This window comes from Heteronotia binoei, chromosome 11 (assembly GCF_032191835.1).
Source record: "Heteronotia binoei isolate CCM8104 ecotype False Entrance Well chromosome 11, APGP_CSIRO_Hbin_v1, whole genome shotgun sequence".
Taxonomy (NCBI): domain Eukaryota; kingdom Metazoa; phylum Chordata; class Lepidosauria; order Squamata; family Gekkonidae; genus Heteronotia; species Heteronotia binoei.
In genome coordinates, this window is record NC_083233.1 from 11,579,272 (window position 1) to 11,601,611 (window position 22,340).

Sequence of the window (22,340 nt, forward strand, 5' to 3'; positions counted from 1 at the left end):
CTTTGATGGACCAAGGGTCTGATTCAGTAGAAGGCAGCTTCATGTGTTCATATGTTTTGGGGAGGGACGGTGGCTCAGTGGTAGAGCATCTGCTTGGTAAGCAGAAGGTCCAGGGTTCAATCCCCGGCATCTCCAAAAAAGGGTCCAGGCAAATAGGTGTGAAAAACCTCAGCTTGAGACCTTGGAGAGCCGCTGCCAGTCTGAGAAGACAATACTGACTTTGATGGACCAAGGGTCTGATTCAGTATAAGGCAGCTTCATATGTTCATGTTCATATGTAATACGGAAATGGCTGAAGAATTAAGATTAACTCAAACATATACAAGGCTGCTATACAAAAGAAAAACACATAGCCTATTAAAAACGTGTGCCACAATATGCTCATCACTCTTTAAGGTCTCCAGATTCTTTGTGGGGTTGCCACCAACCAATATCGCTATTGCTCTGGGATTTATTCATATCGGAAGTTAAACACCCCTGGCTCTGTGGCCACTTTCCGTCACTGATGCAGAGCCAGAAAGCTAATCACGCTTGAGAGAGCTCCTTGGTGCCACATCTGCCCTCAAAGGAACCTTCGTGGGCGGGTGGGAAGGAGCAAAGATTACATCACTCCCTCCGGAGAGCTGCCGGCAAAGACTAGGGGAGCCGTCGCAACAGCCGTGGCAAGGATGGAGCCTTCCAGGGAAATACCTACTGAGTTTGACAGATCCGTCCATCCCGAGAAGAATGTTGTCGCTCTTGATGTCTCTATGGATCACTTGGTTTGAATGCAAGAAATCCAGGGCTTGCAGGCACTATTCGTTAGAAAAAAATACAATATAAAAAAAGAGCACGGCACAAATGAAGACTGACGAGCGACTTCATCGAGAATGGAGGGGGAAGCAGCGCGGCAGCCTACGACTCTCTCCCTTTCAACATCACGGCGGGATACTGCCCCACCCTGATTTCAAAATAACAAATAAGCAAGGGGGGCATTTGGCCTGGCTCCCTTCATTTCTGACCAGAAGCGTCGCTATCTCTGGCTATTAAGAGATATAAAAACGACAGGACAAGTACTCTTAAAAGACACTGGGAGGGACTGTGGCTCTAGGGTAGAGCATCTGCTTGGCATGCAGAAGGTCCCAGCTTCAGTCCTCGGTATCTCCAGTTGGAAAGATCTGGCAGTTGTGATGTGAAAGACCTCAGCCCGAGACCCTGGAGAGCTGCTGCCAGTTTGAGGAGACAATATTAACGCTGATGTGATTTTTTAGACTTATTCAAAAAGGAGTGGAAGAAATTCAAAGGATATATGGAGAAAGAGTGGAACGTAAAAAGACATTGGATAATTTTTTAGTATTAATCAACAGTATTACATTTTGATAGATTAGTGGTACCTTTAGAATTAACTGGAAATTTATAACTTCGGGGAAGTCAATATTGGAGGGAGGGGGGGTGAAATATCATATGGTTTAGTATAACAAAAGTTAATTAAATGTTGTAACCATGTGTTATTAATAAATTGTTAAAACACAACTTTGATGTGATTTGTACTGGGACGGAGTCTTCAAGAGACCCAGGAGTCAGTCTTCAGACTTTGCTATGCATCTTGCTTCTTGCAAAATTGCTTTCTTCCTACCCAACCCAACAGGGGAACGCCTATTTGAGAAGAGGCAAGAATGGTTCTAGGCATTCGAGACAGCCCCCCTCTTTCTACACTTCTTTCCCAGCTGACCTCAAAGCCAAACCTGCAGCCCCAATTTCGGATGTTTCCTCTACCCTTAAGCTTATCCCGTTAGCTGTCCATCACACTTGCCACCTGGAACATTTTCAGCGGTATTGTTGAAATTGGCAAAATGATAGGGCAGAGCTGCAGGGTGGCTGCACAAGCAACTTCCTGTCCAGAGCCACCTGGAAGCTAACAGAAGCCCACCTGGGCCAATCATGTTTTATGACACGAGCAGCGGACAAGCACTCTTCCACCTTCTGGGGTGGGGGGGGAGGGAGGAAGCAAAACTGTTTCTTGAGGAGCAGCATCACCAACCCTTGAAACGAAAAGTTTGGGGACAACCTGGAACGGATGGCTTAAAAACTGTCATCGGGGCAGCCGAACAACATGACTGTTTGGGGACTTGCTTTTCTGGCAAAATGGCCTGAAAACAGACAAAACGAGAGGAGGACCCACGAGGACTCGCAGGGAAAGGCAACTTGCATTGTCCCCACCAGCCCCAATCCTTCTGACTGGCTCTGGAACGATTTGTTCTGACTGGCAGGGTACAAGACTGATACCTCTCCATTACTGGCAGTACGCACAGTGATGGCTACTAGCACGTATTCAAGGGAGGGTTCATGGAGGACGGGATCATCAATGGTTACCAGCCACAGTCATTAAAGGGCACCTCCACGTCCAAAGGCATTATAATCTCTGAATTATTTGGGAGGTGACCCTGAGGAAGACTTTGATTTCTATGACCTGCATGTGGCTCTCTCGGGCAACTGGTTGACCAGTGTGAGAAACAGGATTTTGGAGTCAACGGATGACTGGTCTGATCCAGTAAGGAGCCTCTGATGTTCTTACCACCCCCTCCTGGATGAAGAAGTAAGACTTTCCAAATCTAGCTCCTCTAACCTAACTGTCTCGACTGAAATGCTCTCCCCCCCCCCCCCCAAACTCTGCTGCTTTGCAGCAGATGTACCACATCCAAGGAAGACAACATACAACAAGGAGGTCTTTCTGCAGGGCAAGTTATGGCACGAGATCTCTTACCTCCCGACAGACGGCAGCTATCTGCCCCTCGTCCATACAGGTTTCTGTAACGACATCCGTCAAAGATCCCCCGGCCAAATACTCCATTACTACCCAAAGTTCATCACCTACAAGATAACTGAAACATTAAGTAAGTAGTTATTTATATGAGTGCAGACAAGCATTGCTACCAAAATCTGGAACTCAGGAGCCCCCATAAAGTGGATTTGGAAGTCTTTTTTCAAGCCCATTTTGGGTGTCTACCTCACAGTTTGGTGTAGATCCCCCTCTCCTCCACATGCAGCTGCTGGTGTGACCCTGGGTCAGTCACAATTCTCAAAATAGCTGCTCTCTCAAGAGCAGTTCTCGAAAGAGCTCTCTCTCAGCTCCGCCTACCTCACGGAGTGTCTCTTGCGGGGAGAGGAAGGGAAAGGAGACTGTAAGCCACTCTGAGACACCACGTGAAGGGTGGGGTATAAATCCAATCTCTTCTTTTTCTTCTACATGACTAAAACTGGTCTCCCAAGGGCTGGAATGAACCAGCCTTTTAAGAGGTCTCCAAAGCAGAGCGAATTGAAAACAAAACCAGAGGATCGAAATCAATTTCTGGACCTTCGAAGATGCTTGGAAAATAATCACAGCTGGTGGTCTAATATGAATAGATATGTGGAATGAGAACTGCCATTCATGCAGGCATAATTTACAACCTGCTTAACTGAATGAAGCCCACCAGCCACGGCTGGCGGCCCCTCGGGGTCTTGAGAAACATCACCCTCCTGCAAATTCCCTGAATCTGCAAAGACGGAGGCCAGAGCTCACAGCTGGCAAGATTCATTTGGCTTAGCGGAACTCAGGTCGAGCAGCCTTCATTAATGGCGCCAGGATTTGGGCTTCAACCACCAAACCATATAGCGCTTTGCGACTGTGCCGAGTTTGTAGACGTAAAAATGTTGACTTTTGAAACACTAAACTGTTCCTCGTTATAAAAGAAACAAATGTTGGAGAAAATGGAACATGTGAGAAGCTTTTAAATCCGTCTCCTCTTAATTGGTGCTGACTCATGGGGACCCCGCAGGGTTTTCACGGGCAAGAGACGGTCAAGGGTGGCCTTTGCATAGAAGTGGCTTGGCAATGCCTGCCTCTGTGTAGCCACCCTCGACTTCACGGAGTTTCCCACCCAAGTATCAACCAGGGCCGACCTTGGGAAGCTTCTGGGATCTGACGAGATCCAGCTAGCCCAGGCCGTCTATGCCGTCAGTTAGGCAAGGCAAGTCAAAAGTCTCCTGAAATTTCATCCCATTTACCACAAGTTACATGGCAAGACTTACTCCAGGGAGAAAATACAAGGGCTGCACAAGTCACTACGAGATTTAAAAATAAGCCCAAGGCTGACGGCGCAAAATAGAATAAAAATGTATTTCATTACTCGGTGAAAATGTTCTGTGTGTTTCGCCAACAGGCTTCTTAATAATAATAATAATAATAATAATTTTGATTTATATCCCGCCCTCCCCGCCGAGGCAGGCTCAGGGTGGCTCACAGACATGGAAAGGTGCCATGATTACAGCAATACAATATACAATAAAATACATTTAATTAATTAATTAATTAATTAATTAAAACCATTACAATTAAGGTGCTATAATGCAAGACATATCAGATGTATATCAGATGGCTGGATGTCATTTCAGGATTCAGTCTTGAAGGCCATTTGAAAAAGGATGGTTTTGCAGGCCCTGCGGAACTGATTATAGTCCCGCAGGGCTCGAACCTCCACTGGTAATTGGTTCCACCAGTGAGGAGCCGTTACTGAGAAGGCCTGCTCTCGGGTTGTTTTCAATTTGGCCTCCCTAGGTCCAGGGATTTTTAAAAGATTTTGGGAGCTAGATCTCAGTGCTCTCAGGGGAATCTGTTAATCTCGATGAGTTTCTTCAAAGGCGGTACAAGATCAGTATGCTTTTGCACCACAGGCCCTGGCCTTATGGTTTATCGCTACGGCTTATCTTGGGACAGCAGCCTCCACTCACGATCTGGCAAGAAGTTCTCCCGCATGAGCCCTACTGAAAGGAGATTAGATTATTCTAATTTCTGTGCACTGAGGACAAGCAAGTTCTAGGTCAGGCCCATTCATTGAGAGGGAATAGGAATAATTGTTACTTCTGGATTTTTAAAAACTGTTTTGTGGAGATTTTTTTGTCTGTTCCACATAAACAGTTCAGGAGAGTGTTGCTCCATTTGTTACAATTACAAATAAATATTATTTAATAAGAAAATTCTGTTTGTAATAATTGGATACACTATATTTTTAATATGCTAGTTGTGATAATTTCATGCTAAGTATACCGTAATTGTCCATAGTCATATTTTATGTTCCTAAAGTAACAGAATGACTTTCAATCTGGAAAAGAAAAAAAGAAGTGCTAATGCAGCATTTTTTTCAATTTTTCCGAAAAAACATTTGGAATACCCCCAGTAATGGTTATTGGTCTCCTCCCGGGATCTGTTGCTATATGCATATGTGTTTTTACTGAATTACTATATAATTTTAAATGTTGCTTTTAATGTAGCATTTTTTTCAATCCCCCCCCCCCCCCCAAAAAAAAACCAGGAAAAAAATGGGTTTTTTTCCAAGCTTCAAAATTTCTGGGAATTTTACATCTCTAGTTTTCACCACCTTGGGGACCTTAATGGGGTGGAAACGTGGCATAAAAACGTACTAAACAGAAGAGGTCCCAACCGTGCTGTGAAAAAGGAACCTCTATCTACAGAGGCAGCAAACCTCTGAATCCCAGTGCTGGGAGCAGCATCCAGGAGGGCCTTGGCCTCTCCATCCTTCAGGGCTCCTGGCCGGTCACTGTGTGGAACACGATGCTAGGACGGACTACAGGTCTGATCCAACAGGGCTCTTATGTTCCCTGCGAGTGACACTCAGCTCAGATCCAGCTGGCAATAAAGTGGGGAAAGGTGAGCTTTATCACTGCTGGAACATTCCAAGCTGAGTGGCCCCATCTCTGCCTGGGCTGCCTGGCTTGCTCTGGGGCCATTTAAATGGCTTAATCTGCCCCTGACAACCACAATATGTTAACAACCTCGACTGTGGACATTTATGTGTACTAGATAGCGCAGGGGTTCCCAACCTTCTTCCCCCTGTGCGATACTGACACAGCAAGGTGGGCGCAGCCACAAAATGGCCGCCGCAGGACGGGGAGCCAGCTGTACAATGGCTACTCAAGCTCCTCTTCAGTTACACAGTGAAGATCTTTGTGCTGTGATGGCAGTTGATACAGCCAATCAATACTCCAATGACCAATCAGCAGCCTTGCTGGGAAGAAGCCCCACTTGGTCATGCCCACTTTCTACAAATACTAGTTGGGCACCAGGGAAGGTGTTGGGCACTGAGCTGTGGGGTGGGGTGGGGAGAGAGACCTCTACATTAGAAGGTAAATGCAAACCCAGGTATAAGGCCTTTGTATTCATTGGACAGCCTGGGTCAGAGAATCCAGGATCCTACCAAACAGTCGTCATTTCGGGGCTCTGGGAAAGAAGGTGGAATAGAACTCACACAATAGCAAAACAGATAAAAAGGGAAAAGTGCAGAAGTCGCAAATGCTTAATCCACCCTGTCTGCCACTTTTCAACTGTAAGCCTTTTCCCAATGCAGGATTTCAGGGGTGCGTGTATTAAGTTGCAAGGGAAAAGCAAATGCGGGGCGGGGTGGTGGAGAGAGAGGGGTCAAATATTTATTTGCCTGCTATTTCTCCGTTACAAATCACCTCCCCCCCCCACCCCGGTACCCCCACTGAAGCTGTTCAGAGGAGAATCTGGGCTTGTCAAAGACGTCCTTCCGGCTTAACGTGGGTCTCAAACGCAGACAGCTTGCGACAGGCGTCTGAGCCCTCTTTTGTGACACTGCCCCTTAAGGGAGAGCAGGCAACGCTTTGGAAAGAAGACGAACAGGGGCGTCACTTACCTGTCTAAATAGTTGACGATGTTGGGATTCTTATTTTCCCTCATGACCAGGATTTCATTAATTATTAATTCCTTTTTGGGCTGCTGCTGGAGATTCATTTGTTTTATGGCCACCTGAAACAACATTTTGCACGAGGATGCGTCAGTACCAGAAAGGCCGGGGCAACAGGCAAGAAATGAATGCGCTGGGGGCAATCGGGCAGCCGGAGGTTGAGAACAGTGGGATACTGACTGAACCGTCCCGTTTGCCCAGCCACGCACACACCTGAGATTGGCAAGACCAATTTTGAGGCCAAAAGGCGGGCGAGGTGAGAGATCTGAGCCCTCTTTTTCCTTCCCTGTAAATACCAGACTTTATCCATAATTGAGAGCAGCCGGGTTGAAGCAAATGAGCATGCCTTATGCTTGATTTAACCCTAATTCGCAGGACTTGAAGGGCACAGGTTCATGTATGGTGGAACAATATGCATTCTGCAATGGATACAGATCTGAGCCTCCATAAAACAGCAGGATGAACAGGTGAGCTGCATCAGAGAGGTGGTGGAGGGGAAGGGGTGCTTAACCCCTTGTGATCTCCACTATGCATCTGCTACCCCCAGCTCCCCTCCCCCTTCAGCTAGGGTTCTGGATGCACATCCCAGGTAGCATTTGGTCACAAATAAAACATGAGACTTTAAGAACTGAAAACAAGATTTTAAAAAAGCAACTGCATTCCTTGATCAAAAAGAAGAACATCATGTCGCCAAATGAAAGTTTCGCATACTTTCTGTAGCGCGACCATCTTTTTGATAGATTTTTGCCCCATTTTCCTATGGAAAATGGTCTGAAAACCCCTGCTTCTGTCCGTCGAAGTACCAACAATTTTTAGCGTCTCATATGCTCCAACTGTCCTCATTTCTCAGGCACATGCAGGCAAACACACGCATATGCAGACCCACAAGCACCCCCCCCTTCCCCACTGCTCTGAAACTGTTCTTCCACTGCCTATCAAAATAGTGACTGCACAGAGCTGCATCTATTCTCGCAAGAACGCCCATGTGTTTCCATGCTCAATTCAGTTGGTTCTCTGGATCCAAGCCCATGACCTGCACTCCTTAAAGTTTCTCTCCCCATATGAACATCTGTGCACTCATTCTCACTTGTGTCTACCTGCCGGACTGCAAGGTCTGTCGTGGGTCAGTGGAGGGCTTTCTCTGTGGTGGCCCCAATGGCTTGGAACAGCACCTTCTATCTTGGTGTTCAGGAACTACCATGAAACCAAAACTGTTCAGGATTTTTTTTTTTTTAAATGTCTTAACTTTATTTACAGCCTGCCTTTCTCAATGAGGCTCAAGTCAGATTATGGTGGTGTGAAGGAACGCAATCCAATAGCACGGGACAGCAAATAAACCGATAGCACCTAAAAACAATGTCACATTTCTGAGCATTTAGATGCTAGCAGGGTGTGTCTATTGTGCTTTGATTTTTTTAAAAAAATATTCAATTAACAGTGATTTTAGAAACCAGTGAAAACTATATTACAAGGTCAATGAATATGCTGTATAGCATGCTGCAATATGTCCCGTGTGTAGCTGGAGTAGGGATGCCAGCAGCCGGCAGGGGGTGGGGAGACTCACCAGGAGCAGCAGGGAGGCCCATCTGACATGCAGTGACATCTCTACGTCACTGACCACATGATCCAGAAGTGATGTCAGGACAACACTCTGGTATTTGAGGGAAAACTCTATAGTAAATTTGGCTTCTACTGTCAAGTTTCTGCCCAACTGGAGAGCCAGTTTGGTGTAGTGGTTAAGTGTGCGGACTCTTATCTGGAAGAACCGGGTTTGATTCCCCACTCCTTCACTTGCACCTGCTGGCATGGCCTTGGGTCAGCCATAGCTCTGGCGGAGGTTGTCCTTGAAAGGGCAGCTGCTGTGAGAGCCCTCTCCAGCCCCACCCATCTCACAGGGTGTCTGTTGTAGGGGAGGAAGGTAAAGGAGATTGTGAGCCACTATGAGACTCTTCAGAGTGGAGGGCGGGATATAAATCCAATATCTTCTTCTTCAAACACCAGCGCATTGCCTTGATGACCCAGACGTGACGTCACTTCCAGGTTATATGGACAGTGATGCGGATACAATCGCATGGATCTCCCTCTTTTTTGGGTGAGTCCTGACCCCCACCGGTCAGCTGATTGGTGGCGGGGCAGTGGGGGACCCCTGCCTCCATGGGGGTGGGGGGGTGGTCTGGCAACCCTAACCTGCAGTGATGACTGAAATCTTTCATATTACAAATATCCAAGTCCCCTTCTTTCCACCTCTGAAACATCTGATGGTCTGGTGTCTGGACCTGATTTCTAATAGCTGCAGCTCTTACAAAAACTATTGGCAGCTGACAGGCCACTGCATACCTGAAAGTCACTCGTAAGTAGGTGTGTGCCCTGACTTCAATGGACTTACAAAGGTAAGTAGACATGTTGGTCTGAAGCAGTTGAACAAAGCAGGAGTCAAGTTGCACCTTTAAGACCAACCAAGTTTTATTTATTTAGAGAGCACACGAGGACTTACGAAGGTGTAACTCTGCTTAAGACTGCACTGGCAGCCAATGTGATTAAGATGTTAACAATGCCATAAACGTTTTTGTGGAATTCAACAGTAAAATTCTCAGGGTTATTAATTGATCTGGATTGTGCATTTACGTTTTGCCCTCCTCTTTCTAACACTTGAAAATCCTGACCTTTAGACAGGACTTCTCCATAGCTGTGAGAAGGGCACAAACATTAAGGTGACAACTCAACTTTGGCAGACTAGGGAAGTTCAAAGGCCTCCTTCATCCCCTGCATGGACCAATTGTGGTCTGGGTCACACTTCGGTCAACTTGTAAAAGGATGCATAGCCTGACACGGAGTTCACATAATTGCATCGTTAAAGGACAGGCCTTTGACCTTCAGTCTAATTATGCTTCTTTTTATTGATTAAGGTCACTCAATCTCCTTGTCACCTAAACCCAATTCCAGGTCTTGATCTGTGATCCTTCTTTAATTAATATTTTGCAGCACACACTGGCAAATCAAAGGTTCTGTCCAAGTGTTCAGAATCATTAGCCTCTCTGAAACCGCTAATTGGGGAATCTCAGTGATGAGACCACCCATCAACTACATGGGGAGGTGGGGATGGCGTTAATTAGAACATCTGCTCAGCCAGCGAATCAACACTGCGGGGGGGGGGGGGGGATAAGGTATACCGGTTGTGGCAGAGATGCAAGGTCAGAACTGACAGAGCTGAGCTATGGGGGCCGTCACATGGCCAGAGGGACCCCCCCAGCTCCATTATCCCTTTCACATAATACCGCTATTATCATTGCTCAGACAACTTACCTAACTAACACATGCTCTTCTTTCTCCATAATCATGTATTTGGCACATTTATTGATTTTTCAATGTATCCCTTGCAACGTAGCAGGTTTGGGTAGGCACCAATAAAAGCCAAGCTAGCTCATGTACCGATGCACAAAGAAAACATTCTCTTTCATGCAGGGCAGGGAGCCTGCGAGTGCCTGGGGAATTCTGACATGGGATATTTCCATAGGAGGTGGAGCCACAGACACCCACATGCAGAGGAAGCCCAAGCGCAGGAGACAACAGAAGTTACTTTTAAAAATAGAGAGAGAAGAAGATATTGGATTTATATCCCGCCCTCCACTCCGAAGAGTCTCAGAGCGGCTCACAATCTCCTTTCCCTTCCTCCCCCACAACAGACACCCTGTGAGGTAGATGAAGATATTGGATTTATATCCCGCCCTCCACTCCGAAGAGTCTCAGAGCGCCTCACAATCTCCTTTCCCTTCCTCCCCCACAACAGACACCCTGTGAGGTAGATGAAGATATTGGATTTATATCCCGCCCTCCACTCCGAAGAGTCTCAGAGCGGCTCACAATCTCCTTTCCCTTCCTCCCCCACAACAGACACCCTGTGAGGGGGTTGGGGCTCAGAGGGCTCTCCCAGCAGCTGCCCTTCCAAGGACAACCTCTGCCAGAGCTATGGCTGACCCAAGGCCATTCCAGCAGGTGCAAGTGGAGGAGTGAGGAATCAAACCCGGTTCTCCCAGATAAGAGTCCACACACTTAACCACACAGAACCACCGCAATGACAGCAGCTGCTGCCACAACTATTTTAGGCTGATTCCACACTAACCTTGCTCCACGCCAGGCTTCCATTTCTCTCTGGAGCAAGCTAGCGATTTCGCACCAGCTGCTCTGCACCATTTTGCACGGGGAAAACCCACCATTTGCCACGCCGCAGCGTAAACCTGAAAAAAACAGTTTTTTTCCGGAGAGAAACGGAAGCCTGCCACGGAGCGAGGTTAGTGCGGAATCAGCCTTAATCTGCACAGCCAATCAGCCCTCCGATACCCAATCGGAGCCCACTTTTTAAAAATACTTGGTGGGCACCAGGAAAGGTGTTGGCAGATGACATAGCGCCCACAGGCACCACAGTGGGGACTCCTGATGCAGGCTCTTCACCTTGACAATCATCGGTTTTCCTTGCCATTGATGTTTGAGGAATTGGTGTTTTTAATAACTTTTTTTTTTTAAATTATGCTATTTATTTAGAAAGAAAATTAGCCACCTTCCCTAAAAGCTGTTCACAACAGTTCACAACAGTCTGAACCGTTCACAACAGTTCAAAATTACAACAGTGCGACGTAAATGTATCAAACATTAAAGGACACTGGTGCCACTCCATCCTGAAGAGGCGGAGTGGGGAATACAAATTTTAAAATTTTCTCTAAAGTCGGCCACAGCCGTTGGAAAAAGTTAAAATTCATCGAAAGGCTTGCTTGCCTGAGAAATGTTTTCGAACTTTTGAAAAGTCTCTCCTAGTGGACAAAGCAGTCGCTCGGCACCACCATACAGATGACGGCGGGGGGGGGGGGAGCTACAGAAGGAACTTCAAGCAAAGCAAGATACAGTCTGGATTCAGATTCTGGAGCGTAAAGAAAAGCCCCTTGCTAAAAGTCAAACCTGTCACTCGGGCCAAACGGAGGGGAAAGCTGACTCCGCGCTTTCTATTGCAGGAAAAGGGAGCTGTGACCCTGATTAGACTTTTCACTAGTTCAGACTTGGCAGGTATTAAAAAAAAACAAAAAGTGGGTATAAGAATGCATCCGGAATGGTTCAAGCCCACAGGAAAACCACTCTGGGCCACAGCAACAACCAAATCTGATGAGCCTTAATTTCTAATCATCACCTCCAGCGCAGCAATATAAAAAACCGGCCTTGAGGTCTGCAGGGCATTCTATGCTTTGTTTGGGGGATTTGGCCCATGCAGCTGTGTGTTCTTCTTTTACTTCTTTATAAAGAAACTGACTCAATGCTTCAGATTCTGATTCCTGAACTGCCTCGCATTTTTGCCACAAGGGCAGGCAGAGTGATCCTCATAGGCAACGACAGGGCCTTGAACGGCTTTCAGCTTCAGTCTGCAGTCACTGCCTCCTCCAGACTCAAATCCCCGTCGGTGGGACCCCTCTCGCTTCTATCTTTGGCACAGCGCACAGCAGCACGTGAGGGCAGAGCTACAAATAAATGCTCTGAAGTGGGCAGATGAGAGTCAATGTGGCTTAAGAGCATCGGAAGAGCCCTGCTGGATCAGACCAGTGGCCCATTTAGTCCAGCACCCTGTCTCACACAGTGGCCAACCAGTTCCTCTTGACAGCCAACAACAGGGCATGAAGGCTGAGGCCTTCTTAAAAACACCAGGAGAGCCCTGCTGGATCAGACCAGTGGCCCATCTGTCAAGTCTGTATAAAACTCTGGTCAAGCATGTATCTAACTTTGGCTCAGGTGAGAAGCATCCTGGGTAAAGCCAAACTGTATTCTGTTGCTGCTAGCTTGAACTCTCCCTACCCCCCCTCCTTTCCTTTGTTATGTAGTGTTGCTTTGAAATGGGAATATGTGAACGTTTTATCAGAGCCTTCTCAGGCCTGGCACCGGGGGAGGTTGGAGCCAGAAACGCTCAAGGCCAAAGCGGGCCTGAGAACGAAATGGTAACATCAATGTGTAAATGTGCCCTGCATAGTGCCCCTCCCTAAAGAATCCCTTTGAAGTGTACCTTATATGATTGCATTCTACTGTATGATCTTTAGTCTTTCAATACCAACCTAGTCGGTAGCATCAGTATCAATAAACTAGTTACTTTGTTTCAACAACGACTCGTTATTGAATCTGCCGACTTGACACCATCTAGTCCAGCACCCTGTTTTATGCAGTGGCCAACCAGCTCCTCTGGAGGACCAGCAACTGGGAACAGAGGCTGAGGCCTTCTTAAAAACATCGGGAAAGCCCTGCTGGATCAGACCACTGAAGGCTCATCTAGTCCAGCATCCTGCCTCACACAATGGCCAACCAGTTCCTCTTGATAGCCAACAACAGGGCATGAGGGCTGAGGCCTTCTTAAAAACACCAGGAGAGCCCTGCTGGATCAGACCAGTAGCCCATCTGTCAAGTCTGTATAAAACTCTGGTCAAGCATGTATCTAACTTTGGCTCAGGTGAGAAGCATCCTGGGTAAAGCCAAACTGTATTCTGTTGCTGCTAGCTTGAACTCTCCCTACCCCACCTCCTTTCCTTTGTTATGTAGTGTTGCTTTGAAATGGGAATATGTGAACGTTTTATCTGAGCCTTCTCAGGCCTGGCACCGGGGGAGGTTGGAGCCAGAAACGCTCAAGGCCAAAGCGGGCCTGAGAACGAAATGGTAACATCAATGTGTAAATGTGCCCTGCATAGTGCCCCTCCCTAAAGAATCCCTTTGAAGTGTACCTTATATGATTGCATTCTATTGTATGATCTTTAGTCTTTCAATACCAACCTAGTCGGTAGCATCAGTATCAATAAACTAGTTACTTTGTTTCAACAACAACTCGTTATTGAATCTGCCGACTTGACACCATCTAGTCCAGCACCCTGTTTTATGCAGTGGCCAACCAGCTCCTCTGGAGGACCAGCAACTGGGAACAGAGGCTGAGGCCTTCTTAAAAACATCGGGAAAGCCCTGCTGGATCAGACCACTGAAGGCTCATCTAGTCCAGCATCCTGCCTCACACAATGGCCAACCAGTTCCTCTGGAAGGCCAAAGACAGGGCACAGCGGTTAATGTGCTGAACCTGGATTTGAGAGACCCAAGTTTAAATCCCTCCTTCAGCCATAAAACTACGCTGAGTCAGCCTACTGCCTCACACGGCTGTTGTGAGAATAAAATGGGAGGGAGAGGACCATGCATGCCAGCAGGTCAAAAACGTGACAGCAGATTTTATACGGTTGACTGTTTGAAACATCAGAAGCCCCTTCTGACATTAGCTGGTAGGGCAGCTGCTGCAGGGTAGCTTCTTCCTCCACTACTGAGAAGAAGCAGGAAGTCCTCCAGGCCAGGGGACTGAGGCCGTTGCTGCTTCTATCCCACAAGCCACCATAATGCTGAATTACGAACAGGCACAAGGAGTCATTTGTCATACGACTCAGAGATCCCATCTCTTTCCTTGTCCTCAAGATCTTCTCCTACTACAACAGGGGTCTCCAGCGTGGTGCCTGAGAGTGCCACAGCGCCCAACAACCCTTTCCCGATTCCCATCAAATGCTTTTAGAAAGTGGGTGGGCCTCGGTGGGGCTTCTGACTGGCTGCATGTTAAACAAAACTTCTGTCTGCAATGTCTAAGGGTTACTATTAGAGTTATGTATAAGCTCCCTCCCTGACAGTTTGTGACTAGTGCGGCCTACTGTGGAAGCCATTTTGTGACCGGCTCCACTCCTTTGTGGCAGCCATTTTGTGACTGGCTCCACCTTCTGTGGCAGCCATTTTGTGATTGTGCTCACTGCCCTGTGTCAGAATTCCAAAGGTGCCTTTGGGCTCGAAAAGACCCCTGCTCTAAAACTTGATGTACATTTTCAACAGGGAGAGACTGTAGGCTGCCTCAACGAACAGGCTTGGAAACGGCTGGGATTTGCTTCAGTCATCTATTTTTGAACACACGCTGTCCTTCTTTTCAACAATAATTCAGTGGACAAGGGAGAGGCTCTGCATTCGTCTTGGTAGGGAAGCCCACTTGCAACCCACCATGCTGAATGCAGCCACATACCGTGGCCAGCCGGGTGCATAAAACCCACTCTGATTTTGCAATCCCAAGTGAGATGTAAAAAAGAGGAGGCTCGCTGGATCTCTGAGAGCCAACCTAGGGGTTTGGAGGTCTGTGCTCAGTTTGGGGGGGAGGGGGGGAGGCATAGTGCATTAGAGGCAAGCCATCACCGAAGCACAGAGGCAGACTGTGAGAGGCCTGGCCTGATGGATTTCTAGTGGCGATCTGTTAGTAAAAAGATCACAGCGGGAAGCATTCCAGCCTTCTGAAGAGACAAGGTTCTTACCTCTTGGCCTGTGGCGATGTCGATCGCTGTATAAACTGTACCCGAAGCCCTAAGGAAAAAGGAAATTCACAGCCAAGGTATGAGAGAGTGCAACACAGGAATAAGGAAGAGAATAAGCACTTGCTTAAACATCTTTATTACTGATTTACTTCATTTGTAACTCTGCCTTTTCTTCCCAACGGGGACTCAATGTGGCTTACACTATTCTCCTCTCCTCCGTTTTATTCTCACAGCAATCCTGGGACGTAACCCAGGCTGAGAGAGCGTGATTGGCCCAAGATCACCCAGTGAGCTTCTAGAGCTGAGTGGGGATTTGAACCTGGCTCTCCCATGTCCTAGTCTGATGCTCCAGCCGCTCCACCACACTGGCCTCTCTGCTTTCCCTCCTTCCCTGCTCCGGGCAGCGTCTCCCCAGGAAAACTGTGGCCGAGCTGCCAAAATCATGAGGTAGTGAGTCGCTCAGGCCCGTTGTGTGGTGGCCACTGCTGGCCCTGGCCAAGTCGCTCCAGTGCTGCGGAGCTGCTGCTGGGTTCTGGAAGGCAACCACGTGCTTCTTGTTTTACTGAAGGAAGGCACTCACTATTGCTTTGTCTTCATTTAATTCATTTGAACCCCACTTTTCTCCCCAGTGGGGACCCAAAGCAGCCTCCGTCATTCTCCTCTCTTCCATTTCATCCTGGCAAGAACCCTGTGAGGCAGGTGAGGCTGAGAGAGTGTGACTGGCCCAAGGTCCTCCAGCGGGCTTCCATGGCATGAATGGGGATTCGAACCTGGGTCTGCCATACACTAGGCTAACACTCTAAATTCTACAACGCTCTGGCTGACTTCTATGGCACTCCTCTCTGAAGTGGCTTTTGATAGAACATTTTGTAAGTAATTAAATTGTTGACCATGTTCCCTCTAAGCTGCAGAGTCTTGAGAGCAAAAATTCTACTTTGTGAACTCCTGGCACTCAAGTGGTGAGCTCCTGCATCAATTAGTGTGCTCTGGGCTCATCCTTCCTGACCTAAGACAAAAATGTGTGAGTGGAGGCTAAAAATCTGTGAGCTAGCTCACACTGACTCAGCTTAGGGAGAACACTGCTTGTAGAATGGCCAAAATATAAGTAAACGGTGGAATTTCCCCCATCGCTTTCTATTTCAGTCCGAAAAATAAAACAGACAAGCTCCCTGGTTTTAGAAGTCACTCTCATCCAACTTTCTACAGTGTCAGATGCACAGAGATTGCTTCATGCGGACATTAACAGCATTAGCAGGACTGGCTCGCCCACTAGGGTCCTACTTATGCTGTTAATGTGTGTTGCATAGGAAGGGTGCTGAATTGGGCTACCTGCCTCCCGGTGCCCAGGACAACCACCTAGTTTGCCTCTGCCCCACCCCCATCAGCACCCTCCTTTCCCTTCTGCCGCGCTCCTCCCCCCAAAACTCACCACGACAAGGCTGGGCCCCGGCGGCTTTGATGCTGCCGGCATCTGCGCGTTTTTTGAAGCCAGTGCTAGAGGAGGCTTCACCCCCCCCCCTCACTTCCGGAAAGGAGCAGGGAGAAGCCTCCGCCAGCGCTGGCTTCAAAAAACAGCGCAGATGCCGGCTGCCTCAAAGCTGCTAGGGCCAAGCCTCGTCGCGGCGAGCGGGGGGGGGGGCACACAACAGAGTGTGGGAGGCAAGGGGGTGGGGGTGGGGGCACTGGACAAGGAGACTGCCTGGGGCACCATGCGCCCCAGGGCCAGCACTGAGCATGAGAGCGGACCTGCAGTCTACCTTCCAGCTGTCAGAGAATCGATGCAGCACACTCATCAATACAAAGCAGAGGACCTGGGTTTGCCTTTGCCTGGCTCTGCACAGTGAACCTTGTATTCCTTGGTGGCCTCCCATCCAAATACTAACCAGGGCTGACCCTGCTTAGCTTCGGAGAGCTGACGACAGCTGGGCCATTCAGGTCAGGGTGAATATTGCTCATGGCATTTGAATACTTGCACCTTACACTGGATCTCTCCATTTAATGCAATAGCGTCACTGGACACGCTGCGTATCATTCTAATATAAATGCAAATACATTTTTTTCCCTGTGACTAATAACCCCATTTGTTGACATACACACTACAAGCAGTTTATTCGTGGCTGTAAACGCAGAGCTCTAACACCTGAGCAACAAGAGCAAGTTTGGTGTAGTGGTGAAGTGTGCGGACTCTTATCTGGGAGGACCGGGTTTGATCCCCTACTCCTCCACTTGCAGCTGCTGGAATGGCCTTGGGTCAGCCATAGCTCTCGCAGGAGTTGTCCTTGAAAGGCCAGCTTCTGGGAGAGCTCTCTCAGCCCCACCTTCCTCACAGGGTGTCTGTTGTGGGGGGCGGGGAAGGTAAAGGAGATTGTCACCACTCAGACTCTGAGATTCAGCGTATAGGACAGGATATAAATCTAATATCTTCAAAAAATCTAATATCTTCAAAAGATTAGTATCTGTACATAGTTCCTTAAACTAGGCCTGGATGTCAATTTTTACAGTTCTGAAAAGAATTGTGGCAAAAATCTACTTCAGTAGAAACCTTCTATGCCTTTGTAAGTGCAGACACGGGGCAAATTGCCCGTATGGTCCTTCCTGCAGTCAGGTGTCACATTTGTAAAAAAGGAGGGGGGGGAGGAATAATTTCCAACAATATCTTATGCCAAGTACTACGGCTGCCAATAGGCCTGGAGAAAAATATCTTGTCCTTTAACACAGGAGTCCCCAACCCCGGGGCCATGGACCAGTACCAGTCCTTGGCCTGTTAGAAACTGGGCCTTGAGTTGTATAATTATTTCATTATATATTACAATGTAGAAATAATAACAAGACAACGACATTGGATTTATATCCCACCCTCCAAATCTCAGAGTGGTTCACAATCTCCTTTCCCTTCCTCCCCTACAACAGACACCGTGTGAGTTGGGTGGGGCTGAGAGAGCTCTTACAGAGCAGCTGCCCTTTCAAGGACAGCTCTGCGAGAGCTATGGCTGACCCAAGGCCATTCCAGCAGGTGCAAGTGGAGGAGTGGGGAATCAAACCCAGTTCTCCCAGATAAGAGTCCACGCACTTAACCACTACAAACTAACAGAAATAAAGTGCACAATTGTATCATCCCGAAACCATTGCTCTGCCCCCCCCCACCCCGGTCTGTAGGAAAATTGTTTTCCACAAAACCAGTCCCTGGTGCCAAAAAGGTTGGGTACCGCTGCTTTAACAGAGATCAAGCCTGTTGAAATGAGCCTCTGAAGCTTTTCAAGGCAGGGAGAGAAATAATATCAAGTGCTATTTGCTGCATATCCAATGTATACTAAAGGGACAGCCAGACAGACCAGTTCAGAAGCTGCCAACCGCACCAAGAGCCGAAACAAATAAAGATGCAATTAATGTTTCCCCTGAAGCCGCCTGCATCGCTGAACCAGCACGCCTCTGTTTCAGCTGAAATGAGGCTTGCCTGTTCAACCATGCAGGCAGCAATAGAAATATTAACGCACCTCTAGCCCTTCCTTCGGCTTTCTTCTTCACACACACAGAATTCATCCACTGTCTACAGTCAAGCTCTATGCTACAGCTAGCTGCACCTCTTCCAAGATCGAGATTCTCTCCAGCAGGATCTACAACAGACATTATTGGAATTACAACGCCCACCTGATGTAGCAAGGAAACAGATCAACAGAGCCAGAATGATACCAAGGGGCAACCTGCTACAAGACAGGCCCCAACGAAACAACAACAGAACACCACTGGTGGTCATGTATAACTCTCAGCTCGAACTGGTTCAATGCACCATTAACTACCTTAAAACTGTGCTGGACAATGATCTTCCCCCCTCACAGCCATCGGGAGTCAAACCTTCTCTCGTCTACAGACAGCCTCCTAACCCGAAACAACTTCTCCCCCACCACAAAGCCCTTCCCTGACATGGATTCTGGGAACATTTCTCCTTTTTGCCTGCTGAAGAATCCCTTGCACAGACCTACTGGGGGAGAAGCTGGCCCCACTCACTCGGGCTGCAATGCAGCAATAGAAGTCTGTTCTGGGACTGAACCACTGGATTCTTTACACCAGGATTGGGACCCACAAAGCCCAGTGCCCTCTTTACCGAATATCCAAAGGCTTCGGTGCTTCTCTCTTTCTTTCTTTCTCTCTCTCTCTGAGGAAGAGACACATTAAACCAGGGATTTTAATCTTCTAGACAGAATGACTTGGAAACTTAGTGAGCCGTGACGGTCAAAGCTTTGCTTCCCAAGGACGTGAAACACCTACTGCATGGCCAACTCATGCCACCCTCTGCTGGAAATGGCTCCTCTTGCTGTTCTACTCCCTCCTGCTAATTTCCATTCTCATCAACAGCAGGGGGTGGGATTCTAGCAGGAGCTCCTTTTCATATTAGGCCACACGCCTCTGTTGCAGCTAATCCTCCAAGAGCTTACAAAGCTCTTCTTTGTAAGCTCTTGGAGGATTGGCTACATCAGGGGTGTGTGGCCTAATTTGCAAAGGAGCTCCTGCTAGAATCCCACCCCTGTCGACAGCTGATCCTGTGTCTTATTTCCTGCCCCACAGCAGGAATGCATCAGTTCCTTTGGTAACATATCAATTCCTCACCAAAATCGGTGCAAGAACTAATGCTGCGGTTCTGTGAATGTCTGCAGGCTGAGAACCAGAGCAGTGTTATGGTTAGAGCCCTATATGGCCGAGGACCTACCTACCTGAGGGACCGTCTCTCCCCATATGAGCCCCAGAGGGCACTGAGGTCATCTGGGAAAAACCAGTTGAATATCCCTGGGCCAAGGGAGGCCAGACTGAAGGCCACCCGGGATCGGGCCTTCTCTGTCGTCGCTCCATTATTGTGGAACCAACTCCCCGAGGAGATGAGGGCCCTAAGATGTTTAGATCAATTTCGTAGGGCCTGTAAGACCCACCTTTTCAAGGTGGCCTTCAACTAGCGATAGAATCAGTAATAAAGCTAGGAATGCTGCTGGAAATGTTTTTATTATCTGATGTTACGAAATCTAATGTTTACAACGCCATATTGTTATGTTAATTTTAATAATTTATAACTGTTTTAACCATGTTTTTATAACGTAAACTGATGTAATGTGTATTTTATGCTGTGAGCCGCCCTGAGCCTGCTTCGGCGGGGAGGGCGGGATAGAAATAAAAAATTATTATTATTATTATATTATTATTAGAAAGCTGAGCCTGCTTTAGTGGGGAGGGTGGGATATAAATTGAATAAAATAAAAATAAATTAAAAATAGAGCGTTGGACCAGAATCGGAGACCCCACTCTGCCATGGAAGCTTGCTGGGTGACCTTTGGTCTGTCACACTCTCAGACAAACCTACCTCACAGGGCTGTTGAGGAGAGGAGAGGAGAGGAGAGGAGAGGAGAGGAGAGGAGAGGAGAGGAGAGGAGAGGAGAGGAGAGGAGAGGAGAGGAGACAATTATGTCAGCTACTCTAGGTCCCCACTGGGGAGAAAGGCGGGGCACAAATGAAGCAAACAAACAAGCAAATGTGATTCTCACAGTGATTCTCAGTTGTGCTTATTATTCGTTGACTGTGGATAGAACTGTACCCTGTGAGTTACATACATGAACAACCGGAAGTCTACAAAACATAATTACAGAGGAAGTGTGATAATGGAAGGGGGGGGAGAGGTAGAAGAAAACGGCACCGCCAATTAGTGGTCCTCTATTAAGGGCTAGTTCTTATGCCCCACTTTAGTCTGCTAGTGGTGGGGCACACTTTTGAATGCTTCTTCAAACAAACAGTCAATTCCCTGTGCATGGAAAACGACAACATGAGGGATTGGAAGTGTGGCTGGAACCTGGCTCTCTGTCATTGTCGTCTTCTGCGTTGCTTGCACTATTAACTGAACTATTTCTATATGAAAAAAAGAAACCCAAGTATTGTTTCAGTGAGGATTAGGCCAAAAGTTTCCAGGCAAAACACAGAACCATGCAGTTTTTTGGGATTCTCCAGGGGATCTCCCCTCTGTGCAGTTCTGAAACTCTCTGGGGTGGGTGGGTGGGGCTGATTCCAAAAGCAGTTTGCTATTTTCTGGCAGAAAGCAGATTTGTGGGATATAATTTTTCTTCTATGCTGCACCGACACTGTGTGAATATTAACCTTTTCTAATCCCATTCAATGCCACTGTTTCTCCTAATTGCAGTTGTCGCTTTGATGTCATTCCCTCTTCCCCAATGCTATTTTTCTCCCTTCCTGGATCTCTCGCTGGATGATCTCACCCAAACAGGGATCATGTGATGGATGGAATGACACCAAAGTCCTATGCAGCCAATCAAGTCTGTCCATGTCATGGTGGGAGGGGCTGTGGCTCAGTGGTAGAGCATCTGCTCAGCATGCAGAAGGTCCCAGGTTCAATCCCTGGTATCTCCAGTTAAAAGAGACGGCAGTCGGTGATGCGAAAGGCTTCTGCCCGAGACCTTGGAGAGCCGCTGCCAGTTCAAATAGACAAGACTGACTTTGATGGACAAGGGCCTGATTCAGCATAAGGCAGTTTCATGTGTTCAGGTCACTTGAACGAAAGCGGACAGCAGAACTCACCCCTGGCCGATTTTCTCAAACCGTGTGTATTTCTTCTTGGGGTCTCCCACGCTCACGATGCTTCCTGGAATAAGCAAGAAAGAAGAAACCGCTTTTAAAAGATAACAACGGCAAACGCCATATATTGCTTTCAGCGATACCCCGATTTTTAAAAAGCAACATTTTAAAGCGGCTGCCGTCCTGTAAAGCTTTTATTCGATATCGATCAACTACAGGAAACAAGAGTCGCCTCACCCAACTGTGCGTCAAACTCTAGAAGGGAGAGAGGGTCTTCCTGCAACAAACACAGCGGCTGCACCGCTTACATTGCCATTCTAGGCTTGGTGGCATTAATCTATATGAACAAGTTGAGTGTTAATCAGTTATACTGAGGGCAGCCTTCCCTCCAAATTGAGTTGGTGTGAGCTAGCTCATAGTTTTTCAGCCTCTGGCTCGCCCATTTTTTTCTTAGCTCAGGAAGGATGGCTCCGGAGCAAATTAGTTTATGCAGTAGCTCACAACTTTAACATCAGTAGCTCACAAATTTGAATTTTTGCACGCAAGATTCCACAGCTTACCAGGAGTATTGACTGAGGGCGCCCTGTGGTGGTTTTTTAAAGTTCAACTCCTGTCTCTCCTACGTTTGAAGTGGTCAACAACAAAATAAAAAAGAAAGGGCTGCCATATAGAGGATGGTGCGGAATTATTT

The 22,340-nt window shown here is 47.6% G+C and overlaps 1 protein-coding gene and 1 non-coding gene across 3 annotated transcripts in view; one reads left to right on the forward strand and one right to left on the reverse strand.

The window, feature by feature from the left end:
* Window positions 1-22,340, reverse strand: part of LOC132579392 (serine/threonine-protein kinase PAK 3) — a 123,755-nt gene that overhangs the window by 12,918 nt on the left and 88,497 nt on the right. For both annotated transcript variants that reach the window (XM_060249707.1, XM_060249708.1), the window contains 5 exons: window positions 21,653-21,716; window positions 15,083-15,131; window positions 6,693-6,805; window positions 2,744-2,861; window positions 695-794 (listed from right to left, as the gene is read on the reverse strand). In XM_060249707.1, coding sequence (XP_060105690.1) covers window positions 695-794; window positions 2,744-2,861; window positions 6,693-6,805; window positions 15,083-15,131; window positions 21,653-21,716 — 444 coding nt within the window. The remainder of the gene's footprint in view (window positions 1-694; window positions 795-2,743; window positions 2,862-6,692; window positions 6,806-15,082; window positions 15,132-21,652; window positions 21,717-22,340) is intronic.
* Window positions 21,413-21,484, forward strand: TRNAA-AGC (transfer RNA alanine (anticodon AGC)). Its single transcript has one exon. It is a non-coding gene; the product is annotated as a tRNA-Ala (tRNA).